The sequence below is a fragment of the Stegodyphus dumicola genome, chromosome 10 (assembly GCF_044657685.1).
Source record: "Stegodyphus dumicola isolate Sdum_Otavi_A_Nest chromosome 10, ASM4465768v1".
In the NCBI taxonomy this organism is placed as follows: domain Eukaryota; kingdom Metazoa; phylum Arthropoda; class Arachnida; order Araneae; family Eresidae; genus Stegodyphus; species Stegodyphus dumicola.
The window spans coordinates 41,062,830-41,088,351 of record NC_140777.1 but is presented as its reverse complement, the minus strand read 5'-3'; the positions used below and the strand labels follow the sequence as shown (position 1 = coordinate 41,088,351).

General features: G+C 31.3%; 1 protein-coding gene across 5 annotated transcripts in view; it reads right to left on the bottom strand.

Annotated features, from left to right (window-relative positions):
* The window catches only part of LOC118201423 (uncharacterized), a 204,816-nt gene that overhangs the window by 60,945 nt on the left and 118,349 nt on the right, over positions 1-25,522 (bottom strand). For all 5 annotated transcript variants that reach the window (XM_085824882.1, XM_085824880.1, XM_085824884.1 and 2 more), the window contains 9 exons: positions 24,134-24,210; positions 22,028-22,122; positions 21,815-21,948; positions 20,478-20,563; positions 19,127-19,148; positions 17,089-17,133; positions 14,113-14,189; positions 9,500-9,594; positions 3,451-3,584 (listed from right to left, as the gene is read on the bottom strand). In XM_085824882.1, the coding sequence (XP_085681008.1) occupies positions 3,451-3,584; positions 9,500-9,594; positions 14,113-14,189; positions 17,089-17,133; positions 19,127-19,148; positions 20,478-20,563; positions 21,815-21,948; positions 22,028-22,122; positions 24,134-24,210 (765 nt within the window). The remainder of the gene's footprint in view (positions 1-3,450; positions 3,585-9,499; positions 9,595-14,112; positions 14,190-17,088; positions 17,134-19,126; positions 19,149-20,477; positions 20,564-21,814; positions 21,949-22,027; positions 22,123-24,133; positions 24,211-25,522) is intronic.

The following is a 25,522-nucleotide window of genomic DNA, read 5'->3' as shown; positions in this document are numbered from 1 at the left end:
GTACTAGAACAACAGTCAAGCAACAATTACCAATGGACTGGCAGGATAAAAAGGCATCTTTTCTAAAATATGTGATGATATTATTGACCCCCCAAAAAAACTTCTTCAGTCACAGATAATAAAAATGGATGAAACGCCATTAGCTTTCGACTCTCCTGACGAAACTGGTGCAAAAACTGTATCTGTGCTTACAACGGGGCATGAAAGAACATCATTTACATGTGTGTTAGCTTGTGCCGCAAACGGTGACAAGCTAAAGCCGATGATCATTTTTAACCGAAAGACTATTCCGAAGGGAGATTTTCCAAATGACATAATTATTTGTGCAAACGAGAATGGCTGGATGTGCAAAACAATCATGCATGAGTGGCTACAAAAAGGTTGGCAGTGTCATAAGGGATCTTTTTTCCAACCAAAAGGGTTATTGATACAGTCAAAAGTCGTTAATTCGGACACCCATAATTCGGAATGATCTATAATCTGCACATCAAAACTAAAAACTTTCTGCGCATGCGCCGCGTTGACACATGCGCAGAGGCGTTCACGCGTGCGCGTAAGACCTTTTACGACTGCGCATATGAGTGTGCGCAAGTGCAGAATATGTTTTCGCGTGCGCATTTTATGTATAATGGACGTATAAGCTAAAATTATCTAATTATCTATTTCAGTTAATGTTGATGGTTGCGTTGTTCCTTAATTTTCGAATTGCATCCGGCTTATTATTTTTTGCAGACTGTAAGAGCAATTTTATAAAAGTAAGCTTAAACTTTCGATTATATCAAATAGAATTTCCGATATATATTTGTTAATATGTAAAGGATCTAAAGCGAAAGTATGTTTTGAAATCCGAAATCTGTTTATCAATTTCACGCTGCTCGGCGGCGGGCGCGTAATGAATTGGAAGTTGATTTGTCAGCACTATCCTTATCTTCAGCGCAGATGTTTTTATTTTATTTGGCTTATAATTCCTTACCAAATGTAGTATTTCATCTCGATATGCTCTGTCTTTGATATGATTTAAAACAAGTTCTTCGTCATTATAATTCGCTTCCGATAGCGAAGAAAAGTGACAGAGGTTATTGAAAACAAAAAAATTTCGATTGACAAATTAGTCGGTGTTCTTGACACAGCAATTATAGGACTTGAACTGCGGAACTTTGTAACTGAACAAGAAATTATGTCTGTTTAATAGAATTAAAGAGAAAGTATTATCACATGAAACGAAGCAAAACTTAAACAACTTACATTGAAAGAAATGTTTAATAAAGTAAACAAATAAATATTAAGCTTTTTCTTTTCACAAATTTTGATACCCTTTAGATCATAATTGTTCTTTATTTCATAAATTACGGTTTCATATTTTTAATTTTAGAATTTCTGCATGCCATCTTACGAGATTTAAACTGATGATCTATAATCCGGAAAAATCGATAATCCGGAATCGAAGTCCCGACGAGTCCGGATTAACGACTTTTGACTGTAATGGATTCCATGCGTGCTCATTTACTTGAGTCAGTGAAAATTTGATGTCAAAAATTGTCTATGACCGTAGCAATAATTCCTGGTGGTTTGACAAAAATCTTACAACCATTAGATTTGTCAGGTAATAAATCCTTCAAAGCTGAAGTCCGAAAGCGGTGGGAGCGTTGGACGAGTGAAGGATTGCATATGTATACCAAAAGCGATAAAATGCGTAGAGCATCTTATGAAGAAGTTGCAAAACGGGTAGGAAGTGCATGGAAATTGGTAAAAACATCGTCAATAACAGCAGGGTTCAATGAAGCTGAAATTATATCCTTAGATAAAGAGACTGTAAACCAAGAGGATGAATGTGACGATCTGGAAGACTTCGATCAGGATTTACTAAATCTTTTTAATTCAGAGAGTGAAGAATCAGATTTTGATGGCTTCATGTGATGTATAGTTTGCTGTAATTCCTTTTGTAAGTAAAATTTAAAATTTCCTTTTGTCATACAAATTTAATATTTCGTTGTTGCAACATTTTTTATAATATAGTCTGAGTATTACAAATAAGGACTTCTTTAGTGAGTAAATATAAGTACATACGTGAACATTAATATATTTTCAACATTTCTTTAATTCATTTTTGAGTTATGGTTTCATTTCATGCATTTTTATTAACTGATATGTCATATATCAGGACTTAGGTTGAGATTTTGCATCTATATGGCCCACGACAATGTCACGCGCAATTTAATCTATTGCGGCGTTTACGCTGATGCGGCCTTTCTTCCGGAAATTACAGTATTTCCTCAAATTTCATTAGAGATGACTTTCTAATTTAATTATTGCGGTTATCACTTCGCAGCAAAGCCAAAATACATGAAAACTCAATCTTTATTAAAAACTGTAAAATACAGAAAAATCAAACAACAAATTCACTTATAAACAGATGATAAAATTTTTTTAGAATTAGTTTTTATGCAAATAAAGGAACTTGACCAGCTAATTAACTTTAGGACACATTGAGCAAAAAGGCACTGAAACTGGTGCACAAACTGATTTAATTCACTATTCTGCAAAGAGTTTCAGATGTAAACATATGGAGGCCACGTTAAGCTTAACTCCACTTAAACTTTTAAATTATTAATAATTCTACAGTTATTGCATGCAGATTAACTAAAGGCATAAAAACCTTAATCAGATCTTAACAACATTTATTTATATATGTTTGGTGAGGTATATATATATATGTGTGTGTCTCTCTCTCTATATATATATACCTCACCAAACATATAATAAATACTATTGATATAAATGTTCCATTTGGCCGATTAAAACGAAAAAGGGAGGTGAACAATTACATGTTATAGCAGTACCATCTACAAAATTTCAACATTCTAACTCGTTTTTGAGTTATGCAAGACACGTACATACAGAGATGTCCCAAAAAAAATCTCTTCTGAATTAATTTTACAATGAGTTTTGGAAAAAAAGTCCTTTATTCTATCCATATGTACAGATGACATGCAAAAAAACATCATGCAAATGGATTCAAGAGCGGTCAAAATTGATATTTTCATTGAAATACGATACTAGAAATTTTTCGCAATTCCAATTTCTTCCTTTACTTCATACAAGGAAGTAAAAATTTTATAATATTCAGTACCCTTCAAATTTTAGCTCTTAAATATTAGAGTGGATAAGACCCATGAACACACAGAATTTGATTATAAACAGCAAGTTTTTAAATCTCTCTGTGGAAATCCTGATTAAAATCAGACGTGCTGCAATAACATGCTGCTCATGAATGCAAATAACAAAATCTGAGAGAAGGTGGGAGGGAGTTATCAGATTAATAAAATTTGTAAAAAACAGACTGGAAGTATTCTGCATAATGCTTAAAATTAAGTAATGGAGTAACAGGATTTTATGCAATTCAATAAAAAAGAATTGAAAAAGGTTTTGTAAAACAGTCATCATACATACCTACATAAGTATTACAATATTCAGCAAGCACCTGCGTTAAATGAGTTGCCAACTCATGTTTGGTAGAATTCCTTAAATCAACTGATCTAGTAGTTAGGACACTGGATATTTTTCTTAAACTGTGAAATGTTAAACTGAAAAATACTATAATAAGCATTCATATTTATATACAGTACAATTTAAAGAATACTAAATCATCACTGCAGAATTACAAGCTTCAGTCAAATACATCCTTAAAAAAATCTGGACAATGAAGAATTAAATAGTGTAAATCTTGAAACAAAAGTATAATCTACGAACTGCATTAATTTTTCAAAATTTAATCTCAGTTATTTAGCAATGGAATTTATTTTTTCACTATTTAAAAATTGTAGATACAAGTTACAAGATCAGCAAAGTAAAGTAGCAAGCAGGATTCTCTAACACACACACAAAATAAAATAAAAGGCCCTGAATGCATTTCTCCACGTTTTAATAACGAAAAACGCAAAGATTGAAAACAAAGCAAAAAAAAATTTAACAAAATAAATACACTGGTGTCCCTAGAGAGCTGTGATTCCCAGTTTGTTTACACCACTAAATCAAAACCAGAAGCTCAGAACATAAACTGATACTCATACATGAAGGTCAGAAATTGATGCTCATACATGAAGGTCAAAAGCCACACAACTTAACCGATGTGAGAATAATTGCCATTTAGCCCCATCTACCGACACTTAAAAATTATATATATATATATATATATATAAAAGTTCTGTTTTCAGTATACGAGAAGTTCCGTATATGAGATGCTGGGCTGAAGAGATTGATAGGAGCTCTTCACATATACCCAACATTGGGATAGTAAGAGTGGAACTGCTGCGTCGCGCATAAGCAACACTGGTCCTGAAAGGGTTAAAGCCTGGATTTTGATTTTTTTCAATTTATTTCATATTTTTTTTGTGAATTTAACGAATTTTTGATTAAAAAATTTAGGTAATTAAAAGTGAAAACAGCACCACAGCTGAAAACAAAACCTTTTTTTAAAATTTCACACGACAGACTGTTGCCATCGAGCAAAATGCATATTTATGTTTCAATTTTAAAAAACAAACTTAACTACTTAAGAGCAATGTGTCTGCCACTGCTTGAAATAAAATATTTTTACCTTCCATGTGCCAGTATATTGCCATTCAGTAATTAACTTTAGAGTTTTATCTGCTGGTTATTGAGTAACCAAACAATTTCAAAGCAATAAACACTATTCTTAAGAATATTTTCTTTTTTTTTTTTATTCCGATTTAAATCATAAGATGTCTAATTGGAAATATCAAACATTTTTATGAAATTCACTATCTGGACTAAATGATTAGTATACTGGAAAATATAAACAATGCTCATATGTTGCTTAGAGAGTTTCGGTAATTTTATGTATTAAAAAAAAAGGTTTTAATTTTTTCAAAGACCAAGAAGGATCCAAACAGAAGCATGAGTAGCATCTGTACTAATAATATACAGCTGAAGTCTAACTGTCTGAAATGTTTACAAACTAACAATGAAAGAAGAAAAATTTTCTCCAAAAGTATTGTTATTTTTCAACCTATATATATTTTTCCTACAGATGCTTCCATACTTTTAACCTATCCAAATAATATGTGGAATCTTTCTCTGCAAAACAGTTATTAAAGAAGTTCATAACTTCCCCATCTGACGAAAATCTTTGTTCTCCAAGGCTTCTCTTGGTTTGGAGAACAGAAAAGAAAAAAAAAAAAAAAAAAGAAAGAAAGAAAGAAAAGAAAAGTCACTTGGAGCTAGGTCTGGCAAATAGAGTACATGGTCAAGCAGTTTAAACTATAATTTATGGACTTTTGCCATTACAACTGGTGAGATGCGAGACACAGCACAGTCATGAGGAAACAATTTTTTTTTTTTTTTTTTTTCTTTCACACACATAGCAGTATTTCCTCAATTTCTGCCTTCAGCTTGTCAAGTAACATTGCATAGAATGTTCTAGAATGGTTTTCCCTTATCTATTCAGATAATTCCATGGCTATCTCAGAAAACATTCACCATCACTTTCCAAGTAGAAGGAACAGTTTTTGCCTTTTTTGGAGCAGATTTCTTCTTTGCAGTTTTGACTGTATTTTTGTTTCTGGGTCATAATGATGAATTTAGGTTTTAATTACAATGATTAATCATTGAAAAAAAAAAAAAAAAAACTGATTTATTGCACTGGTGCATATGTTCATTCGAATATGTTTTGGGTCCAAAGTGAGCAAATGCGAACCCAATGCACAACCAGTTTATGCATACCTAAATTGTGGTTCAAAACGTGACAAAAACGTTCTTTGGACATGCTCAAAGCATCTACTATCTCTCTAACCTTGACTCGACAGCCATCCAGCAACAGTTGGTGAACTTTAATGATGTTTTCGTCAGCGGTTGCAGTTTTTGGCCTTCCTTAATGTTCATCATCACCTAAGCTGGATTAGCCACATTTACATTCAGCTCTACAAAATTTCACAGATGTGAATGATGGTGCAGAGTACCCACACACAGCATCCAGCTCTTCTTTAATTTTTATAGGCACATTAACTTTCAAAAACAAGTATCTAATGGACAGTTTGATAACAGATTTTTTTCCGTTTTCACAACAATAGTTACATCAACTCACAAAAATAAATGTCAAGCAAAAAAAATCACGTTCAAAACAGCTGAAACTTTGACTGGAAGTTATCAAATGAGACACACAAACAAGTCCCCCCAGATCAGTTGATTTGTGCTGCCACCTATATATCGAGGTCGGACACTATCAAACTACAGCTAAAAAATACTGCTATGAAATTTATATACACTGCTCGACATTGAAAATGCAACACCAAGAAGGAATGGTCAGAAAGTGGTGAAATTTGGAAAAAGAGACAGAAAGCAGCAATAAGTGATCTTTATTTCAAAATGATAGTCAGACTACAGAGCGAGAACGGCATCAGCTCAGTAGGATGTAGGACCACCGCGGACAGTGATGCTAAAAGAAACACGTCTAGGCATAGAGTCAATGAAAGTGCGGATGGTGTCCTGAGGGATGGTTATTCCCCTTTCAACCATTTGCCACAATTCGTCTTCTGAACGAGGCAGGGGCAGAGTTTGTAAACGGCGTCCAATCACATCCCACACATGTTCGATTGGTGACAGGTCAGGAGAGTACAGTGGCCAGGGAAGCATCTGTATACCATGCACAGCATGTTGGCAGATGCGAGAACTGTGTGGTCAGGCGTTATCCAGCTGAAAAATTGCGTTAGGCAGCCCCTGAAGGTAGGGGATTTCCACCGGTTGCAGTACATTATCCAAGTATCGTTGGGCCGTCATAGTGCCCTGAATACAAACTAGAGATAAATTGGAATCATAGGCAATAGCGCCCCAAACCATTATGCCATGTTGTCGCGCATAGGGGCTTTTAACAGTTACAGCCCGATTAGATCTGTCTTCTGTTTATCCAGTGACAGTCGACGCAACGCCACACACGTATGCGTCGACTGTCACTGGATAAACAGAAGAGTGACTCATCTGAGAACACAATGTTTCGTCATTCTGTCATCCACATCACTCCACTCTGGCATCATTCTAAACGTTGGCGTCTATGCTGTGGGGTCAACGGACGCCGTGAGTGCAGGCCTTGTTCAACCAATCGACCGGAAATGGTTCTGGTCGACAGGAGAACATCCAGTGTACCTTGCACATGCTGCAGAATCGCGGTACAAGTGACTTGCGGGACCGCCACAGCTTGTTGGCGGATGCATTGATCCACGCATGCTGACGTCACTCTGGCTGCACCTGCACCCCTCCTTCTTCCCACATTTCCTTGTTCCAACCATGTTCGCCATAGCCAATGCACCGTGCTCGCATCCATGTGGGTATCAGCTGCGATTTGACGTAAAGACCAACCCACCCTTCTCAGTCCGATCACCAAACCCCTCGTAAAAACGTCTATCTGCTGAAGTGCCTTTGTTGACGGTAGCCTAGCCATTCTCTTCTATTACACGTATCCTCCGGGACAGAAACCTTTTTCAAAAATTCGTCTGGCAGAAATAACGACATGGATATTGCCCATTTTGCACATTCCTTCCTTTATATCTTACTTCACATGCATCGGAGAGCTGTGCATTTAACATCATTCACATAACTCAGTGACGTGTGGCTATTCTAAAATGTGCATAAATTTCTGACCACTCCTTCTTGGTGTTGCATTTTCAATATATGTAATAATTGTATATGTAAATAATTTTAATGAAATATTTAAAATCATAATAGTTTTTGAGTTGAATGGAAAGTTCGTGGTGATAATAAAAGATAATTGAAATGCAGAAGATTTAAATTTTAATATACATTTATTAAATTATATAGGTGCCATTCTGTTCTACAATCTTTTCCCATCTTTCAGGCAATGTGAAATTCCGTCCTTCTAGAATCTCTCAGGTTTTCCAGCGAGTAACTATTCTATGTGATAATTTATCTCAACCAATAAGGTTTTTCCAATAAAAGAATTTTGTAATGATCGAAATAGTTGATAATGAAAGGTGGAAATCAGAAAGTGCAAGATCTGGTGAGTACGGTGGATAGAGTATGACATGCCAACCAAGATCAAACAACTTTTGTCCAGTTATCAAAATCACATAAGGCCACGTACTTGCTCTGATAAAACAAAACACCCCTTCTAATTTGCTATTTCTGGACATTTTTGTTCAATAGCTGTCTTCAATTCGTCTAACTGGGAACAATAATTCTCAGAATTTATTGTCTCGTTGTTTGGTAAAAGCTCGTAATACAAGGTCCTTTTTCAATCCCACCAGACACACAGCGCGACTTTCTTTGGATGAATACCGGGTTTTGGAGTTCATTCCGCTTTTCCCAAGACCACTTTCCCTCAGTATTTTTATAAATCATCTAATCTCTCATACCCCATCACTGCTTGCTTCAAAAATTGTGTTTCTTTGCTGTGTTTATAAAGAGAGTCACAAATAGAAAGCATCATATTTTTCTCTGTTAAATAATAGGGAACCCATACGTTGAAACGGTTTATGTAGGTTAATGGTTGCGGAATGGTGAATTTTGATATATTTAGCATTTATGCTAATTTAGGTGTCAAACAGTGTTTTAATCTTATCTTCATCTGTGGCAGAAGGCCTACAAGGGCATTCTTGATTTTTAAGGTCGAAATCACCAGCTTTAAACTTAGCAAACCACTTCCACACAGTTTTTACAGCTATAGCACCTTCTACATAACAGCACACATCTTATTTGCTGATTGCGTAGCATTTTTGCCTTTCGGGTAGAAGAAAAATATGTTTCCAAATATGCCTGAAGTACAGTCTTTTACAATATAGATGCATGTCATTTGTTTTCATCAATCGTTCTGATATATTCAGACCTCTTGTTATGCCACCTACCAAAAATCGGCTTGAAATTTCCGGACAACTCAATATAATGCAACATGAAAGGCTTCAAGAAAGTTAAGCATCAGCAGAAAAATAAGATTACAGGAGCATATCCCATTTAACATTGAGATCTCCCGAATCCAAGATAGCCCTGGTTCTAGCGACCAAGTTTTGTTGCCTTAGAGACCATTTGGCGACATTTTGGTCTGAAACCTGAATAATTAGCTGATACTATCCCTTTGTAACTGTAACCATATTATACCTTGTGTAACTAACTGCACATGCCTTCCAGCAATTTCAAGAAATAAAAAGATACTGAATTTCTTAACAGGTGCGGAAAATTATATAAGACTGGAGACAACATCAGTGCTGTTTTTAGTTCGGAATATTGAGATATCTCCATGGAAGCTTCGCTCTTTAGATATGCTTTGCATTGCATTGTGTTTAACATTATGAGCAGTTTAAAGAGGTAACTACTGATTTTTCTTTGTCATACTGAGAACAGATGAACAAATACATCTGTGAAAAGTTACAGAACTGTAAATTGTTTCTTTCAGGAAAATAAATTTAATCAATCTATCATCGATTTGATGGGCATTTAATCCATTACAAACATGTATACATGTAACAATACTTACTACTCCAAGTACATCTTTCTCTGCTGAAACTCTGGAGAATCAACACCAAAAGAAAATCCTTTAAATCCAAATATATTTTGTCTAATGACTTTGGGCTATATAAATAAAAAGATAAATTAAATTCCTTGCTAATTAAAATGTTTTAAAACTACATAAAAAAATTAGACACATTGTAAATGCATTTTCCTAATCATTTCCTAAAACATTAAAAGTTTTGTTTTTAGATTTAAAAAAAAAAAGAGAGAGAGACAAGTTATGATTGGTTAAATTTTAGTTTTATTTGCCTTTTTCAAGCGGTGTTATATAACATGGAAGGATCTCAAATTTGGGGGGAAAGATGATTTTAGGGGGGGGATCACTAAATCTAAACTAGTTAATTTTGAGGTTGCCAGTTAGTTATTTTTAAAGCAGCTATCATATTTTCTTATATCTTACATATCCCCCTTCAAGGAGAAAAGGCATAGTGACAGAGAAGCCTTTTTAAAGAAAAAGCATTAAAGTACTAGCAAATGGAAAAAAAAAAAAAAAAAAAAAAAAAATGCAAATCATAAAATTTTGATAAACATAATCAATTAACTACAAAGTATAAATTTTGAATATCAATTTTTAAAAATAAATTTACTTTTTAGAGGCCTTCTAAATTTTTTAACATTTTAGTACAAAAGTCTTTTTGTTTAAGAGTTCACATAATCATAATTTTTTAGGGAAGGTTCTTGTTATTACAGAGTATCACAAATAAAAACTTTTACATAATCATTACTTATAATTAAATGTAACATACACAAATATTTATGATACTAATTTCCATATTGATAAATTATATATATTTTAACACCATACATATAATGGGAGTAACTACGGTTTCTTCGTTATTACCTTTCAGTGGCTGCGCACTTTTCTATACGCACAAACACCCAAAATCACTGAGACACTTAATAATCACTTTTTTTCACTATAAGTACAGCCTTAACACAGAAAAACTGATGCAGCAGATCTGGAGCAAAATATCTTCGGAATCACAAACAAATCATGAACAGGCAAATGAAGGGGGACAACAAATAAGAAGTTCGATAATGTTCAGCATTAAACACTCTTTTCTAATTTTTCTTTCGCAGTTACTTGGAAATGTTGGAAGCTATTCCAACTGGGAAAACTTCCACCAGGTTGATCCTGACAGACTTTATGTATGTATTTTGATGTGTAGTTGTGATGGCTGAGTGGCAAGAAGAGATGGAGATGACGAAACTGGATTTCAACAAATCACCAATCTTTATTTTCAAATATATAAAATCATCTTAGTAGATATTTCTCCAATCATAATGAATTACAGCAAATCCTATGTACACCATTTTAAAAAATAAGTCGTAGGCATTTTAGGCAGGGAAGCAAAGCAGCATGGTGTGGTGGAAGCTAGGAAAAGGAAGATGACGCAGTTAGCTTACGAGTGGTATTCGAAGTAAATGCAATAGTAGAGATAACTTATGATTGGCCAATTTTAGTTTTAGTTGCCTTTTTCAAGCGGTGTTAACACGGAAAGATCTTAAATTTAGGAGAACAGATGAATTTGGAAGGGGAGGGGGGGGAGAGCACCAAATCTAAAATAGTTAAATTTGAGGTCGCCAATTATTTTTAAAGAAGCTATTGTATTTTCTTATATCTTACATATATGTAGTTCCCTAGTATGGCAGTATATGTTTCTCCAAGTTCTAAAATTCAACATTTTATGTATTCATATTATTCCCCACATACAAAATGCATCCTGTGAATGTTTTTCTGTAGAGTTTTAAAAAGGACAAAGTCACATGAATCACTAATGAGATTCATGAATCTTCTTATTCACACGACAACAGTATGTTTCAAGGTCTCCGCCTCTTTCTTTTTAAAAATTAGTGTCAGGACCCACACTTTATCCATAATCAAATATTGTGTAAAAATGCTTCCAAATTCTGCTGAAGCAAGGTTGAAAGTTACTCCAAAAACCTCTCACAATTTGTTTTTTGAGCTTACGTTAACTGTTCAATGATTCAAGACTTTTTTTAATTTAAAAAAAAGCTATTTTTTGAAAATATAATTTTGCATTGCTAAATAATGAAGTACCTGCAATCTCTGCAAACATATCTAATAGCCACTTATTTACCAGACATAACTTTTCCTACTCTGATAATTTCCTTCCTGAATATTGTGGATGGTTGAGTGGAAGACTATTTGCATTCAAAGTAAGCTCATCCATGGTAAAATTCTGGCAGTGTTAGCATAAAATGGAGCATTTTCTTTCAATACCTTAAATAAAACTTTATGAATGTACCGTATCAACTTCTGTTTCAGACATATGACTCTGGTTATTTAAAAAAAGAAAAACTTATTGATCTACCTATCAACTGTTATGATTAAATCTCTTATAAAGTTATATAGTATTGTGCTAAAATTCCAGCTAAATCTCTCCATGTTTTACCACACTTCCTGTGAACTTTTTGATTATAACTTATATGCGGATGTAGATTTTTTATTTCTCAAAGTATTCAATATATTTCTAAGAATAAGTTTTCTCAGTTCAGAACTCAACTAATATAATATTTAATTTTTTCCATGGTCACAAAAAGTAAAAATTCCAAACATTTAAGTGTTCATCAGGTTATACAAAAAATATCCAACTGTTCATATGCAAAAAAGGCACAAAGATATTTCATTTATGAATGTACTGACAGATCAGTTTTCATTGCTTATTAATAATGGAAATTAAAAAAATTTTCGACAAATATGGAGCACAACTACAATACAAAAGTTTTTTTTTTTTTTTAAAGCAATTAATGGTTCTGCACTCATTAGCTAAACTTGTGCCTGGCTCAGAATAAATATTAACAACAAATCCTGTTGGAAATTTTGCATACGATATGGAACTACACTGAATTAGTAAAGAATAGCTGAATATTGTACAAATTAGAATTTTATTTACACAAGAACTATATAAAAAGTTCAAATTTTATTTTATTAAGTGCTCGTAGTGCTGAAACTGTTTTCACAATATACTCCACTTTTTTTAAGAATCAATGTAAAATACGAACATTTAAGGAAATAAAACTTGCAGCCACATTCTTCCAAACTTTTTATATATGTAAGAACTACTACTACTGATGAAGTATGGCATCCTCTCAGAAAGGCATTAACCGACACATGGTTAACATCAATGGTGACATGTCATCCTCTCTATCACCAAGCTGTATAACAATGCATACTGTCAAAGATAATTATTAACATCAGAAGCAAATTTGGCCTGGTTTTGGACTTTTAATAGCCAACTGCATAACTACCAGAAACACTCATTTTACACCTTATGTGTATAAAAAAGTACTGAATAGTATTGAAAAAATGCTTTCTCCCCATTTAAAACTTATATACAGACATGAATAAATGACTGCAATTAAAATATACAGGCATTTTTACAATAAGTAAACAAAAACCATCAAAATTTTGTAAATTTGCAGATACTGAATATCGTCACTCAGGAGTAAGATTTTTTAGTTAGTCAATTCCTAGTAAAAGATTCTTCTGGTCTGACCTGAAATGAAAGCTTATTTTCTACCTTGAAAATACCACAATTTTCTGATAATCGTTTAAGTGAATTATTACAATAATTTCCTCATAGCAACTTTCAAATTCTTCCAGTGAATTTTTGAGATAACTAACTTGTTCAAGACATACCAATTATAAGGATTTTATAAATAATTAACTTCTAAAAAGTAGCAGCAACATTTTTAGAGAGTTACTTTGGGAAAATAAAAATGCAACAACTTAAGTGAAAAAATATTTATTTAATGCTAAAAATTTTTCTGCTTCTGTTAACAGTTTGGTCCATATTTGGCCTTCATAAAACACTGAAAACTAACAATAAGGAAAATAACATTTCCCCCAGAATGCACTTAATTCTTTGAAAACAGAAGCTTTCGCTAACATTTATGTAGAAATAATGAACTGCCTGAAAGTTTTTGAGAGTAACAGCAATTTCCCCTCCATTCCACCCATTAATGCACAAAGGAGAGTAAAAATTTCAAATGACATCCTTTCTACTTCTAACAAATAATGATATGAATCCACAATCCTTTGATGATTCAAAATGATACAATCCTTTTAGAGCAAGCTGTTTGCAATAAACTGACACAATACATTTGGGGGAACTGCACCTGCTACTGCATACTTTGGGGAAGGAAGGAAAACACCGGAATTTCGGCTGTTTGTGGTCACTGTGCTTTGAATGAAAGGCTGCCTGGGGCGTTATGGTCTTCAAAGAGTTATCTCCAACTGCTTAAGTAATTTAAGCAACACTGAAGAATGCATCAGCATGTACATGATCCATATAAAGAAACAAACTTCACTTGACTTTATTTACTCCCATTAACTACATACTCATGACCAAGCCTGGAATGTATTACAGCATGCATTACTAATATTTTAAATTCTGAATGAGGACAAAAAAATTGATAACTGAAAGTTACAGATATGACTGACTGAAAAAAAAAAAAAAAAATCTGAAGAACAGATGTAAAAACTTAAACTATTTTATAACTCTGCAATGCATGTCTAGACCAAAAACTCAAATTATATAAAATGTTACCTACATCACAATCCGACATAAAAAGAAGCTTGTGAACATCTATCAAGTATTCACAGGGGAAACATGCCACTCGTTGAAAAACTGAAAGAAAAAAAAATAGCATGAAAAATAAAAACAAAGAATAAACATGTCTCATTAAAAATCTGGCTATCTTTATTTTAGTAATAAGCATTTCAACACCATTTATAACAGCATTTTCATATAATTATTTTAGCAATAAATAAGCAACCTTGTGGTAAGTAGTTTTAAGATACACTGAATAATCACTCAAGAATCAGTCACCTTGCAGTGATTATTAAGGTATACTGAATCACCATTCGTAAGTAATAACTGATAATTTTTCTAATATTTGATCTGTTAAATTAACATCAACAAATTTATTTCCAAATAAAAACGTAGTAACCAAGCTGTGCATTAAAAATTATTCATCATCATATTTTTCATTAATTATATTCATTAATTATAATAAATTAATCATCATCATATATTTCTAAACATCTGATTAATAACACGAAAAACAGTATTAAACAGTTGCATTCATTATGATTTCAAAATAACTTTTCATTAGGTATCATTCTTGATAAGTTCTTCCAGAAACATCAAAATTTGTAAACTTAACAGGTTGAGGTACTAAAAAATCTCTGCTAAAATTAAAAATTTTTCTTTTGTACAGCAGAATAGCTAATATTTTGAGAAACTGTGTCAATTCAAAATTTCAGAAAATTCAAAATTCATATTTTATTAAATGCAAATTATTGAATTTCAATTGCTTAGCAACTTCACTAATATTTGATTAACCCTTTCCGGCACAATTAACCAAATCTAGGCACACCCAAAAATTGAATCGAAAGGTTTTATAGGCTACTATAACTCACTTTTAACCTTCTTTATTTACATTATATGGCAGCACAACACAAACCAGTCCATACATTTTAGCTAATCATTTTTCATAGAAACCTTCCAAATTTTTTAGGATATAAAAGAATTGTTTGAAAAGAAATTTCTATGTTATTTTCTTAGCTGTATGCTGGTCTCTTTAGTCTACATTAATTTTAAATTTTTATCTTGAAATCTTCCCTAAAATCAAATGATGAACATCTGGTGTGCCCAGAGTGGGATCACTGAAACACTAGGACCATAACAACATCTGTACCTTTGTTTCACAGCAGTGTCCTTCGGTGAGCTCATTCACAACAGAAAGTTGGGGCACGCTTGTGTTTCTTTTCCTGTTTTTCTTTCTTTTTGGAGGAGAGGTTTGGTAATCAACTAAGAAACTGTTGCCATGCTTTTCTGAAGGTCAGGGGTAATTTTATAAGATAGCTCTTCGATTTTTCACTAAACTAGTTCTCTTTTTTCCTTTTTCGTTGAAAGAAGTTTTGTTAGCTCTACATTTTGATAATTCTGAGCTGTCGATGTTTAATTTTATGGCTTATATTTTCTTAATTGTAGACATAATATTAATTTACGTTTCCTGATTTTTAATTATTTTGAAAATGGATCGGAAAGGGCTGACCATTTCTGAAGCACTGAAACTGCAAAACAAATTGCCTACAAATAATGAATACAATAAGGATCCCACTACAAGTGCAAAACATGCAATGTTGGGTTGTGCTTTTTCAATGGTGGTGTCACTTGCTTCAAAAAATACAACCATGGGGGGGGGCAAGGATGAAAGTATGAAATGTAAATAATATAAATATCATATAGCCAAGTTATCATTTTTCATTTATATGTATATAATCATCATTATAACCAAGAGCTTTTTTTGGGGGGGGGTGTATAGTAGAAGGCCATAGCACCGAATGGTGCAACCTGGGTAATGCTAAATTTGCTATGGTAATCAGAATCTAGTATTTTTTAATTGTAGGCAAACTCTTTTATTGTATTACGCACTTCCCAGCAGTCCTCATATCAACAGTCTTTTCGAAGCTCTATTCATTCAGTGAGGCCGCTTCGGGCGCACCCACAGAATTGAGAACAGTATATGCGGTCTTTATAAAATTTTACCTCAGTAGAATTCTAGGCCTGATTAGACTGCCAACCTTTTTTTTTTTTGTTTTTTTTTGTTGTTGAAATTGTTTTGCACAATGCTTGAGGTAAGAGTGCCGGAAAGGGTCAAAATTTTAAACTGAGTCCATTACACTGCAAAATATTTTTTATAATGCATATATATTTAAACGCAAGTGATTAAATTTGGTTACAAGAATTAGCAAAGCTCTTTTTAGCCCAAAGGGCCAATTTGCCCAGAAGGGTTATTAATTTCATTTTGGCACTTTGCGTTGATTCACTATAAATGTCGAATCACTTTGTAAATTGTTGTTACCAAATATTATCGCCTTGTATTATATTTAAAGAAATTAAATGATGAAAAATCTACATACATGTATGTATGTTTCTCACCCGAATATGGGCATCTGGAAGTCCAAACTTGGAACCCGTTTTATTATCTATTTCATACTTTGTAAAGCATTTATGAGTTTTTGATTAAGAAATTCAACAATTTTAAAGCGAGCAATGGCAATACTGTATGTGGTGGTGGGAAGAAACATTTTTATTTCCAGCGTGCAAGACTGTGCATTGGAAATTCTACAAATATGCTCTTTTAAATATTTTGTGATATTGCTGTTGAACAGAATTTCATGGTTTAAGTGCGAAGAACATAATATTTAATAAATAAAGGTAACACATAAAATACCCCTTGGGCTTAATATAAAATCTGAAAGCTTTCAGATTTTTTAATTTTTTAAAATTTATTTATTTATTTTTGTAACACTTTTAATGACTTGCATGATAATGTAAGAAGAAATGAATTACGAAAGGTAAACTGCATAAAATAATTAAACATAACCATGTAACTAGATCGTACATTTGAAAATAGTACTCATAGCAAAGGAGTTTACATTTACAGTTTTATTTTAAATTCTCAAATATGCAAAAGGTTCAAGATATAAAGGCAGAATCTGCCAAAATGTCAATTTACCTCTTTTTAAATCACTCAGTTTTCCACTCTGGCTTGGTAAAGGAGCTAAAAATATAATTTAAAAATACATAAAATAACAATAAATACTATACATAACTTGTACTAAACATCTAATTGGTAAGGTCCAATTTGATCCAAATTTTGAACATGATAAAGAATTTACATTGTAATAAGCCGATGCACCAACAATAAGGCTGAAGACAAACAACTGTGTTTCTCTGGTTCCAGCTGACCAATAGACAAATCTAAATTTCATTTTTCACTTTTTTAAAAGAAGAGTTTTGAAGAAATACTATTAAATTTTCAATTTTCACATAGCATTACATCTTTAACTTTTTTAGGGGGGGGGGGAGTTTAAAATCACACCTTTCTTGAAACGACACACAGATTTTTTTTCCCCAAATGACTCCACACCTCAAACTGTGAATACATATTTATTTTAAGGAAAAGTCCATGAAAAATTTTGCAGTTATTTTTCCAAAACCTAAAATGACCCAAAATAATTTCATTTTCAGAATCAACAATTTATGCTTTCCTTTCTTTTTTCTTCAATGGATCACACAAATGCATAACTTTAATCTGTTTATTGATTCTGCATTTATTCATATTTTCATTATGAGGAAAAACTTCCCTTTTTTTTTTTATAAATGGTTACAATGCCAAAGAAATATGTAGTTTAGCTGAAAGAAAAATTCTCTTAAAATTTCATTCATCAAACTATACTTATTGTATCGTGCTTATATGAAACTGAGAATTTATATTTAATATTTGTACCATTTAAATAAATAAAAACAGATATAAAAATATTTAACTATTTTTTTAAATAAGAAACTTTGTTTAATTAATGATAATGAATATTTTTTTCCCTAGTTTTACATCGATTTCACAGCATTTTCAAGAAATGTAGAGTTAATAAATATGAAAAACCGAATTCTACATTTTAAAACTGATATTAGTAATATAAAATTTTATGCTAATATTAGTAATATAAAATTTTATGCTCATCTTCTTCCCCTTGCAGTTTAACCTTACCAAGTTTAATTCATTCAATTAGTATTAAGTTAATGAGGCCCTTCAGACAATCATGAAGCTCAAAATCTATTTTAAAAATATTAAACGATCTTTCTCTTTCAGCAGCAGAATTTCACTGATGCTAATGGCAGTTAAACACTGAATATGAAGGTTTACTAAAGTTAGTAGAAAGGGAGACACTATTTGCAAGGCAGAAAAAATAATCTATGTCGACATGCACACAAAATAACTCTAGTAAATGTATTTCCAGGTCATCTACCATAGACCATAACATGTACAGTAAGTTACAGCGAATACAAGGCATTTTGGGCTGAAAACATTTGTTTTCTTAAAAATAACAAGTGGAATTCTTTTCAGAGAAGCACTCATATAAAAAAATTAGATTTCATATATTTTTCTAAAAAGCCTCATGATCAAAATTATAATATTTAATAAATTTGAAAGCCTAGACGGTTTAGCTTCTTAACTGGATATCTTCTGCATTTAGATCAAACTATACATTTGAAACTTTTAGATTTCAACACAAATAATCTGAATTTTTGCACTATCTGTTTCTTAATCAAATTAAAATTCTTGTAAATATTTCAAAAAAGTGACAGTACTGCCAAGTAATAATTCAAAATGTTTAAGTTGCACTGGCTAAATAAATTGAGCCTTGAATTCTCAATTTAAAGCACTTAAAAGATTATTTTAAACTAAGAGAATAGTACACAAAGCATAATAATAAATGAAACGTAAAAGTCATTTTACATTTATAATAATATCTCTGTAAAGGCTGCAACTTAAAAATAAAATTTTGAGGGGGGGAAAGAAAAAAAAAGACTTATTATAAAGAAACTCATTTTGTTTATTACTTATTCTACAGGTTTTATAAAACTGATTCTGTAAAGAACATCTAAAAAATAAATAAAAAGGAAGAGAGAGGGAAATTATATATATATATATATATATATATATATATATATAAAAACTACATATGCAAGCAAATGGTTACACAAAATTTTACCTGGAGGAACTGTAGCTCCTGCCTGGAAAATTAAATAAATTAATTTCAGTTCTAAAATCTTTGCATAAAACAGACTATTAATATTTCAAACTGTATACAAAATTTTTAATTTCCACTTTCTTAAATTTAATTAAATATTATAGTTTAATTCTGTATTATAAATAACAAAGCATGAGTATATATATATACATATCTTGCAGAACAAATTGTCGTCATGCAATTTTATTCAATTGTACAATTTAGCAAAAATGTTGAACAATACACATTTAGATGGTTTTGTTATCTGAAGAGAATCAAAATTGAAGAACTATTGCAATTTGCAGCAATATTCTGCATTTTGAATATGATTAAAAATGCCTCAAATCCTTGTTATTGTTAAGATGGTGTTAAGTGAAGAAATTCTTTTCAGAAAGCTGTATACTCAGGGGTACATGTTTCTTGTCACATGTTCAGCGTTGCCAAAAAGACTTCAAAGCATTTAGGAGTAAATCATATTTATTGCAATTAATTACCAATGCAGACTACCAATCCATCATAAGTGTCAAAGGCAAAATAATATTTATTCTCATATTTATTTCAAGTAGTCCAAGAAGATATATAACTTGCAACGGACTTTAAAATGTGCAAGAAATGTTGAAAAAATACTCAGAAACATGGTTTCCATTTGGCTTGCATAATTAACTGAGGCACGACCAGCGATTGAAAAAATACTTAGAAACATGGTTTCCATTTGGCTTGTATAATTAACTTTGGCACAACCAGCGAGAACTATCTTGGAATGTGAATTAAAATATGAAGAAAGAGCTAAACATGTATTCCATATAGTTGAACATGTATCAAGTTATAACAGAAGTTCAGAAATAATAAAACAAAGAAACTAAGAAGCAAGTCATCCCCCCAAAAGGAGCTTGCACAAATTACTCTTGATCAAAAGTTCATATTCCCCCCCCCCATATGTCTCAGAAATGTTTTCTGCATCAAAAGATAACTGAATCAGAATTAGTTTTAACATAAAAACTAAAAACTCACAAAATATAATATCCAATACAGTGTATTAAAATATGCAAAGGTATACTATACTTGCATATTGTAATCCTTAAGATCATTTAATATTTGTCATATGATTCAATATTAGCATCTGATACTGAAGAATATGAATGGAAAGTTGACAGGCAACAAAAAATATATAGATATGGTAATACAACATTAAATTTTTTTTACAATTCTCTGGAAACTGTTCTTAATGTTCTGTGTCACCAGTAAATTAACCAGAAGAAGGAACTAAAACTGTGTCTCAATATTATTTCTGCTTTTATTTAAAAGAGAAAGGAGGGAAGCTTCACAAACTTACCATGCCAGGCACAACTTTTACAACTGGGCAACCTTTGGTCAAAGCTGCCTTTGTAGCTGGTTTGGTAGTTGGAGGAGGACGTACACCTATTTAAAAAATAGCCAATTATGAAAACGTATTTACAAAAACTTATTTATTGATATTAAAATTATTACAACATTTTTAGCAAATGTACAACAGATTTCACACAAATTAATTTTTTTGCATGTTTAATTATTCAGTCAGTCAGTCATTTGAAGACAAAAGCCCTTTTTAATGAATTTTTTTCAGGAAAGTTTACTTGCATACCTGACAACACGTTGATCGAGTAGAGGATTAAGAGAAGATTCGTGTATACAATAGATTTAATAAAGTAAAGAGAATGTAAATGTAATATCAAAATAATTGTAAATTATTATATATAATATTGTGTTCTTTTAAATATTTTAAAATGATTCTTCTTAATGTGCTTCAAGAAGTTAGCAAAGCTTGTAGTTTGCCTGCATCCAGTCATGACAATTCTGAATCATGAAAACAAAAAGAGGGTATTCACATCTGATGTTATGCAGCCACTGATAAAACCAGTTTTAGATGAAATCCTTGACTTTACTATGTTAGTGTAACTATTACTGTTCCTTTTAACTCTTTACGTCTCGAATCACTTTATTTTTTGAAAAAGAAGTTGAAAACTTTTTTATTACATTTATTTATACGTGAGAAACATTTCGTATTAAATTTACAAAAATGTTAGTTTTCCTTTTTCTTTTTTAAATTTAAAATTGGAGCTTAAAAGTCCCATTCGGACATAGTTGAGTGATTTTATTGAGGGAACTTTAGTCTAGTAGGAAAATAAAAGGTTAAACTTAAAATTGCATTTACTCATATTGTTAGCAATATCAATATTTAGTGCTGTATCACATTCAGATGTGAAACCAATTACTTTAAAAATTGTTATTGATTTTTAAAGAGTTTATACTGCAACTGTCAATCCAAGAACCAACATCTATTCTAATTAACTTATGTTTGTCAATAAAATTAAAACAAATTATGCTAGTTTTAGTGCTAAAATCATGAATTCCATAAAAAAGTTGACATTCGAAGTTAATGTCCAATGATACTTATACAATCTATAAATTAAACAGAAGAAACTTATTAAAATTTTAATGAACTTTTAATTCAGCTTTTACGAAAACTTCACTTCTCATAAAATTTTCTATATAACAGCTGACACACATCAATGAAAATATCTATCACAACTAAGAAGGAGTAAGTAGCTATATTATTATTACATATGAATTGACATAAAACAAGTTTAAGAGTAAATTTAAGAAATTTACTTAAGTATAAAGCTAACTTACTAGTATCATGATCTGGTAACTTGAAAAGAAACTGGAATATTTCAGCAATCATAGTGGGTTTAGAATACACCTTTACTTCAGTGGTAGTATGGATTAAAGTATTATATATTCTTCGGACTGAATTATAAAGCATTCTAAATCACGAAAAAAATAATCATAAGAAAATACAATTATGCATTAAATAAAATATAAAGAAAATTAAATTAATATTACCTATCCAATAGCTGTTTACGTTTTATATATTCAGTAGAACCCTTTTCAAATGTAAAGCCACTAAAGTCAAGTATATCATTTCTTAGAGTACTTGGCTGAAAATACACACAAATTTATTACTTCTAACAAAAAGCAACATTAAATACAAAATTTAATGGGTACATGCATAGTTCTAAAATGTTAGAATAAACATTATGAAATAATTAATTTATACCTTTTCTTATGCCTTAGTCAGAACAAAATCTCAGCTTTAATTCAGTTACAGACTGTTTGCAAAGAATTATTCACAAACTGAATTTTAACTTAAATGAAATCAGTCTAAGAACATTGTTGTGTGACAAAAATCCTTCCTATGAAAATGATGGGTATTTTACACAATTTACACCCCATTTATTCTGACATTTGCCTTAAAGATATAATCACCAATAATTTTTTTTTTTACAAATATTTGTTTTTTTGCATGAAAGTGATATATTTTTTAAAAAGTACTGTTATTGAGGCAGCAGTTTTTATCACAGACTAACAAAAAATCTTATTAAAATTAGTTACACATATAGCACAAAATAATGAATCTGCAAATTTAAAAAGAGGAAAATAAAATTATTTAGTAGCTGCGAATGAATATATGATTGTAATGATAGTTGAAGTCAGTGATGCACATTAAGCCATTCAAAATAAGTTTAAAGGCAGTTTTACTTTCTAATGTGAATGGATACCCTACTATTCCTGTATCTTGTAATATAAATATTAAAGACTGATAGCAAACTGCAGCATTACGTCAAAATTCACACTAAAAAACCACAAATGAAATATCTGTGTTTATTTGAAGATTACAGTACTGCTGAAACAGCTGAAAGTGGGTTTTACAAATGGTCACCCAAAAAGGGTTTAAGGCTTTTTTACATTCTTGCTGAATTCACAGTATTAAGCATTTGCTTTGCACTTGTACTATATAAATATTCAACAGTAAAATTATAAAAATGTTAACAACGGCACAGCAGCGTATATTTAGAACTTAAATGATGAAGTATTAAGTTTTGGTGTTTTTTTTAGGGTTGTTGTTGTTTTTTCAGTCTTTTCTCAGTTCATCATATCAATGTTCAGGTTTCTTAGATGGCTTGCAACACTTTTTCTTGGTCTTCTTAGTATTAATATTTTGTGTTAAATAAATTTATTAATTAAATATCATGTTCTTTGCACATATGCCACATAAAATTCAACTCAACGGCCACATAATATTTAAAATAGCATATCTTTGGAATTTCTGATAAACAGTCTTGCATGCCGGAGATAAAATGTTTTATTCCGTACAGTGTTGCCACCACTTGTTTTCAAATCGTTGAGTTTGTTAATTAAAAATTCATTTACAGTTTTACGAAGTATGAAACATAATATTCAAAATTCAGGCTTCTAGATGCATATGTTCGGATGAAAGACTATGTTGTTCAAAATCTGATGGCTTTAGGCACCATTTTTTTAAAATGCTAGGAAAATATATATATGCATATTCTTCATTATTTAATTCCTTAGAAAATAATACAGGGTGATAACACTATGCCCAGTAGGATTTAAGTCAGGGCTTCTAGGTAGCTAATTCTTGACGCAGAAATTCAGAGGAAATGCCCATGCGACAAGGCAGTAGCCAACCAGGACCTGTGAAAGGTGCAGCTATCCTGCTAGAATACTCTATTTTCGTGTGAATGACAGGACAATATTAATGGAAGGAGATGATCACCCAGCCACTCTAAGTACAGAATCATATTGAGGGAGGTTATTTACAATTACCAAAGATTCCAAATACTGCCAAGAGAAACTACCCCAGAGCATGACTGAGCCACCATGATCTTGTACAGTTTCAACCTGGCATGCAGGATTCATGGCTTCATGAGCTTGATGCTATATTCTCACCATTAACTACACAGCAATATTTGTATTCACTCTATACTTTCTTGATACTTCACGGAAAAATATATTTTATACAATTAACAAAAATTATATTGACCTTTTTTGCATTATACACAAGTAATGTACATATAAATATGAAATTATCACAAAAAAGGGTACAGATTTAAATAAAATACAATTTATACAATTCTCAGACAATACCTCATGTGTTTTCAAGTAAAGAAGATCATATATATCTACAAGATATTCATGTGGATGAGTGTTCACGATCTTACATACTGGAAAAAAGATAAAACAGCTCATTACAAAATTAAATGTTAAATAAAAATATATTGTTTTGCATATTGCAGAAAGTCAAATTTACACAGATTTTTAAATGGATGTAAAAATAAAAATATATAAGGAAAATATTCAGTAAATCATAGAAAAGACTATAGGAACTTTGTTAATATCCTTTTGTTTCTAAAATATTTCCACAAAACTATAACAAAAATCTAGAATTGCATATTAAGTATTATTAAATAATAACTCATTACTAGAAAATGTTAACATTTTATAAAAGATTTTATGAAACTGTTCAGACCAATATTTTAAAAAATTTAATATTGGTTATATATTTTTCCTTCTGTCATTAATATTTTATTTTAACAATGGTAAGAAAAAAGATATATTCTCTATATTAAAAATGCTATCATCTAAATATAAAATGTGAGATGCAAGTTTCTTCCACATGACAGTAAAATGTTCTTGTCAAAATTTTTGCATGATAAAATGGCATAAAGAGGCAATTAGTATTACTTTGTATGGAAAAGTGTCTGAGTATTCCCCAGGTCTTCGAAAACTATCAATTCAAAATTACTCTTCATATTAAATAACATTATATCAGTTAATGATGAACTAAATCTGCTGTCTACATAAATAGAAATAATATATGTACAACATAATTTCAACCACTAAAAATGAAATGATAGGAAGCACACAGGAAGACTTAAAGAAGGTTGCAATGACGAAGAAATCAGGGTATTATAGGAATGACAGTGGGGGATAAAAGAGTTATGGTATAGGGAACAGAAAACACTGCTCAATCATTAATATCTTACCATGAATTGCATCCATACAAACTCTGCATCTATAATTTCATTAGCTGTCCGACCAAATGCCCAAAGTTAAAATTTGTATGCTTTCTTTGTAAAGGATTTGAAGTAAGAATAACATGATCAGCTGATAAGAATAGCATTTTTTAAAACCTCTACAGAATAGTTCTTTGAATGTCTAAAATGTCGTGTGAAAACTGGCATAAATCCACATGCATAATAATAATTGGTATATTTTTTGGTAATCTTTTTAGGTAGAAAACAAAATTTGAATCACATTTCCACTTTTCTTGATAAAAAGTTCAAGTGCTTTTTTTTGGGGGGGGGGACTGGAAAAAAGAATCTAAGATGTAAATTTTGTAAAGTGGAGGATATCTGAACAAGTGAAAAGAATCAATCACAGAATCAAGTACTATTTTTTTAAAATACATAACATTAATAAGATACATGTTATAGTGCAAAATGTTTTTGCAATGATCACCTTAAAGTTATTACT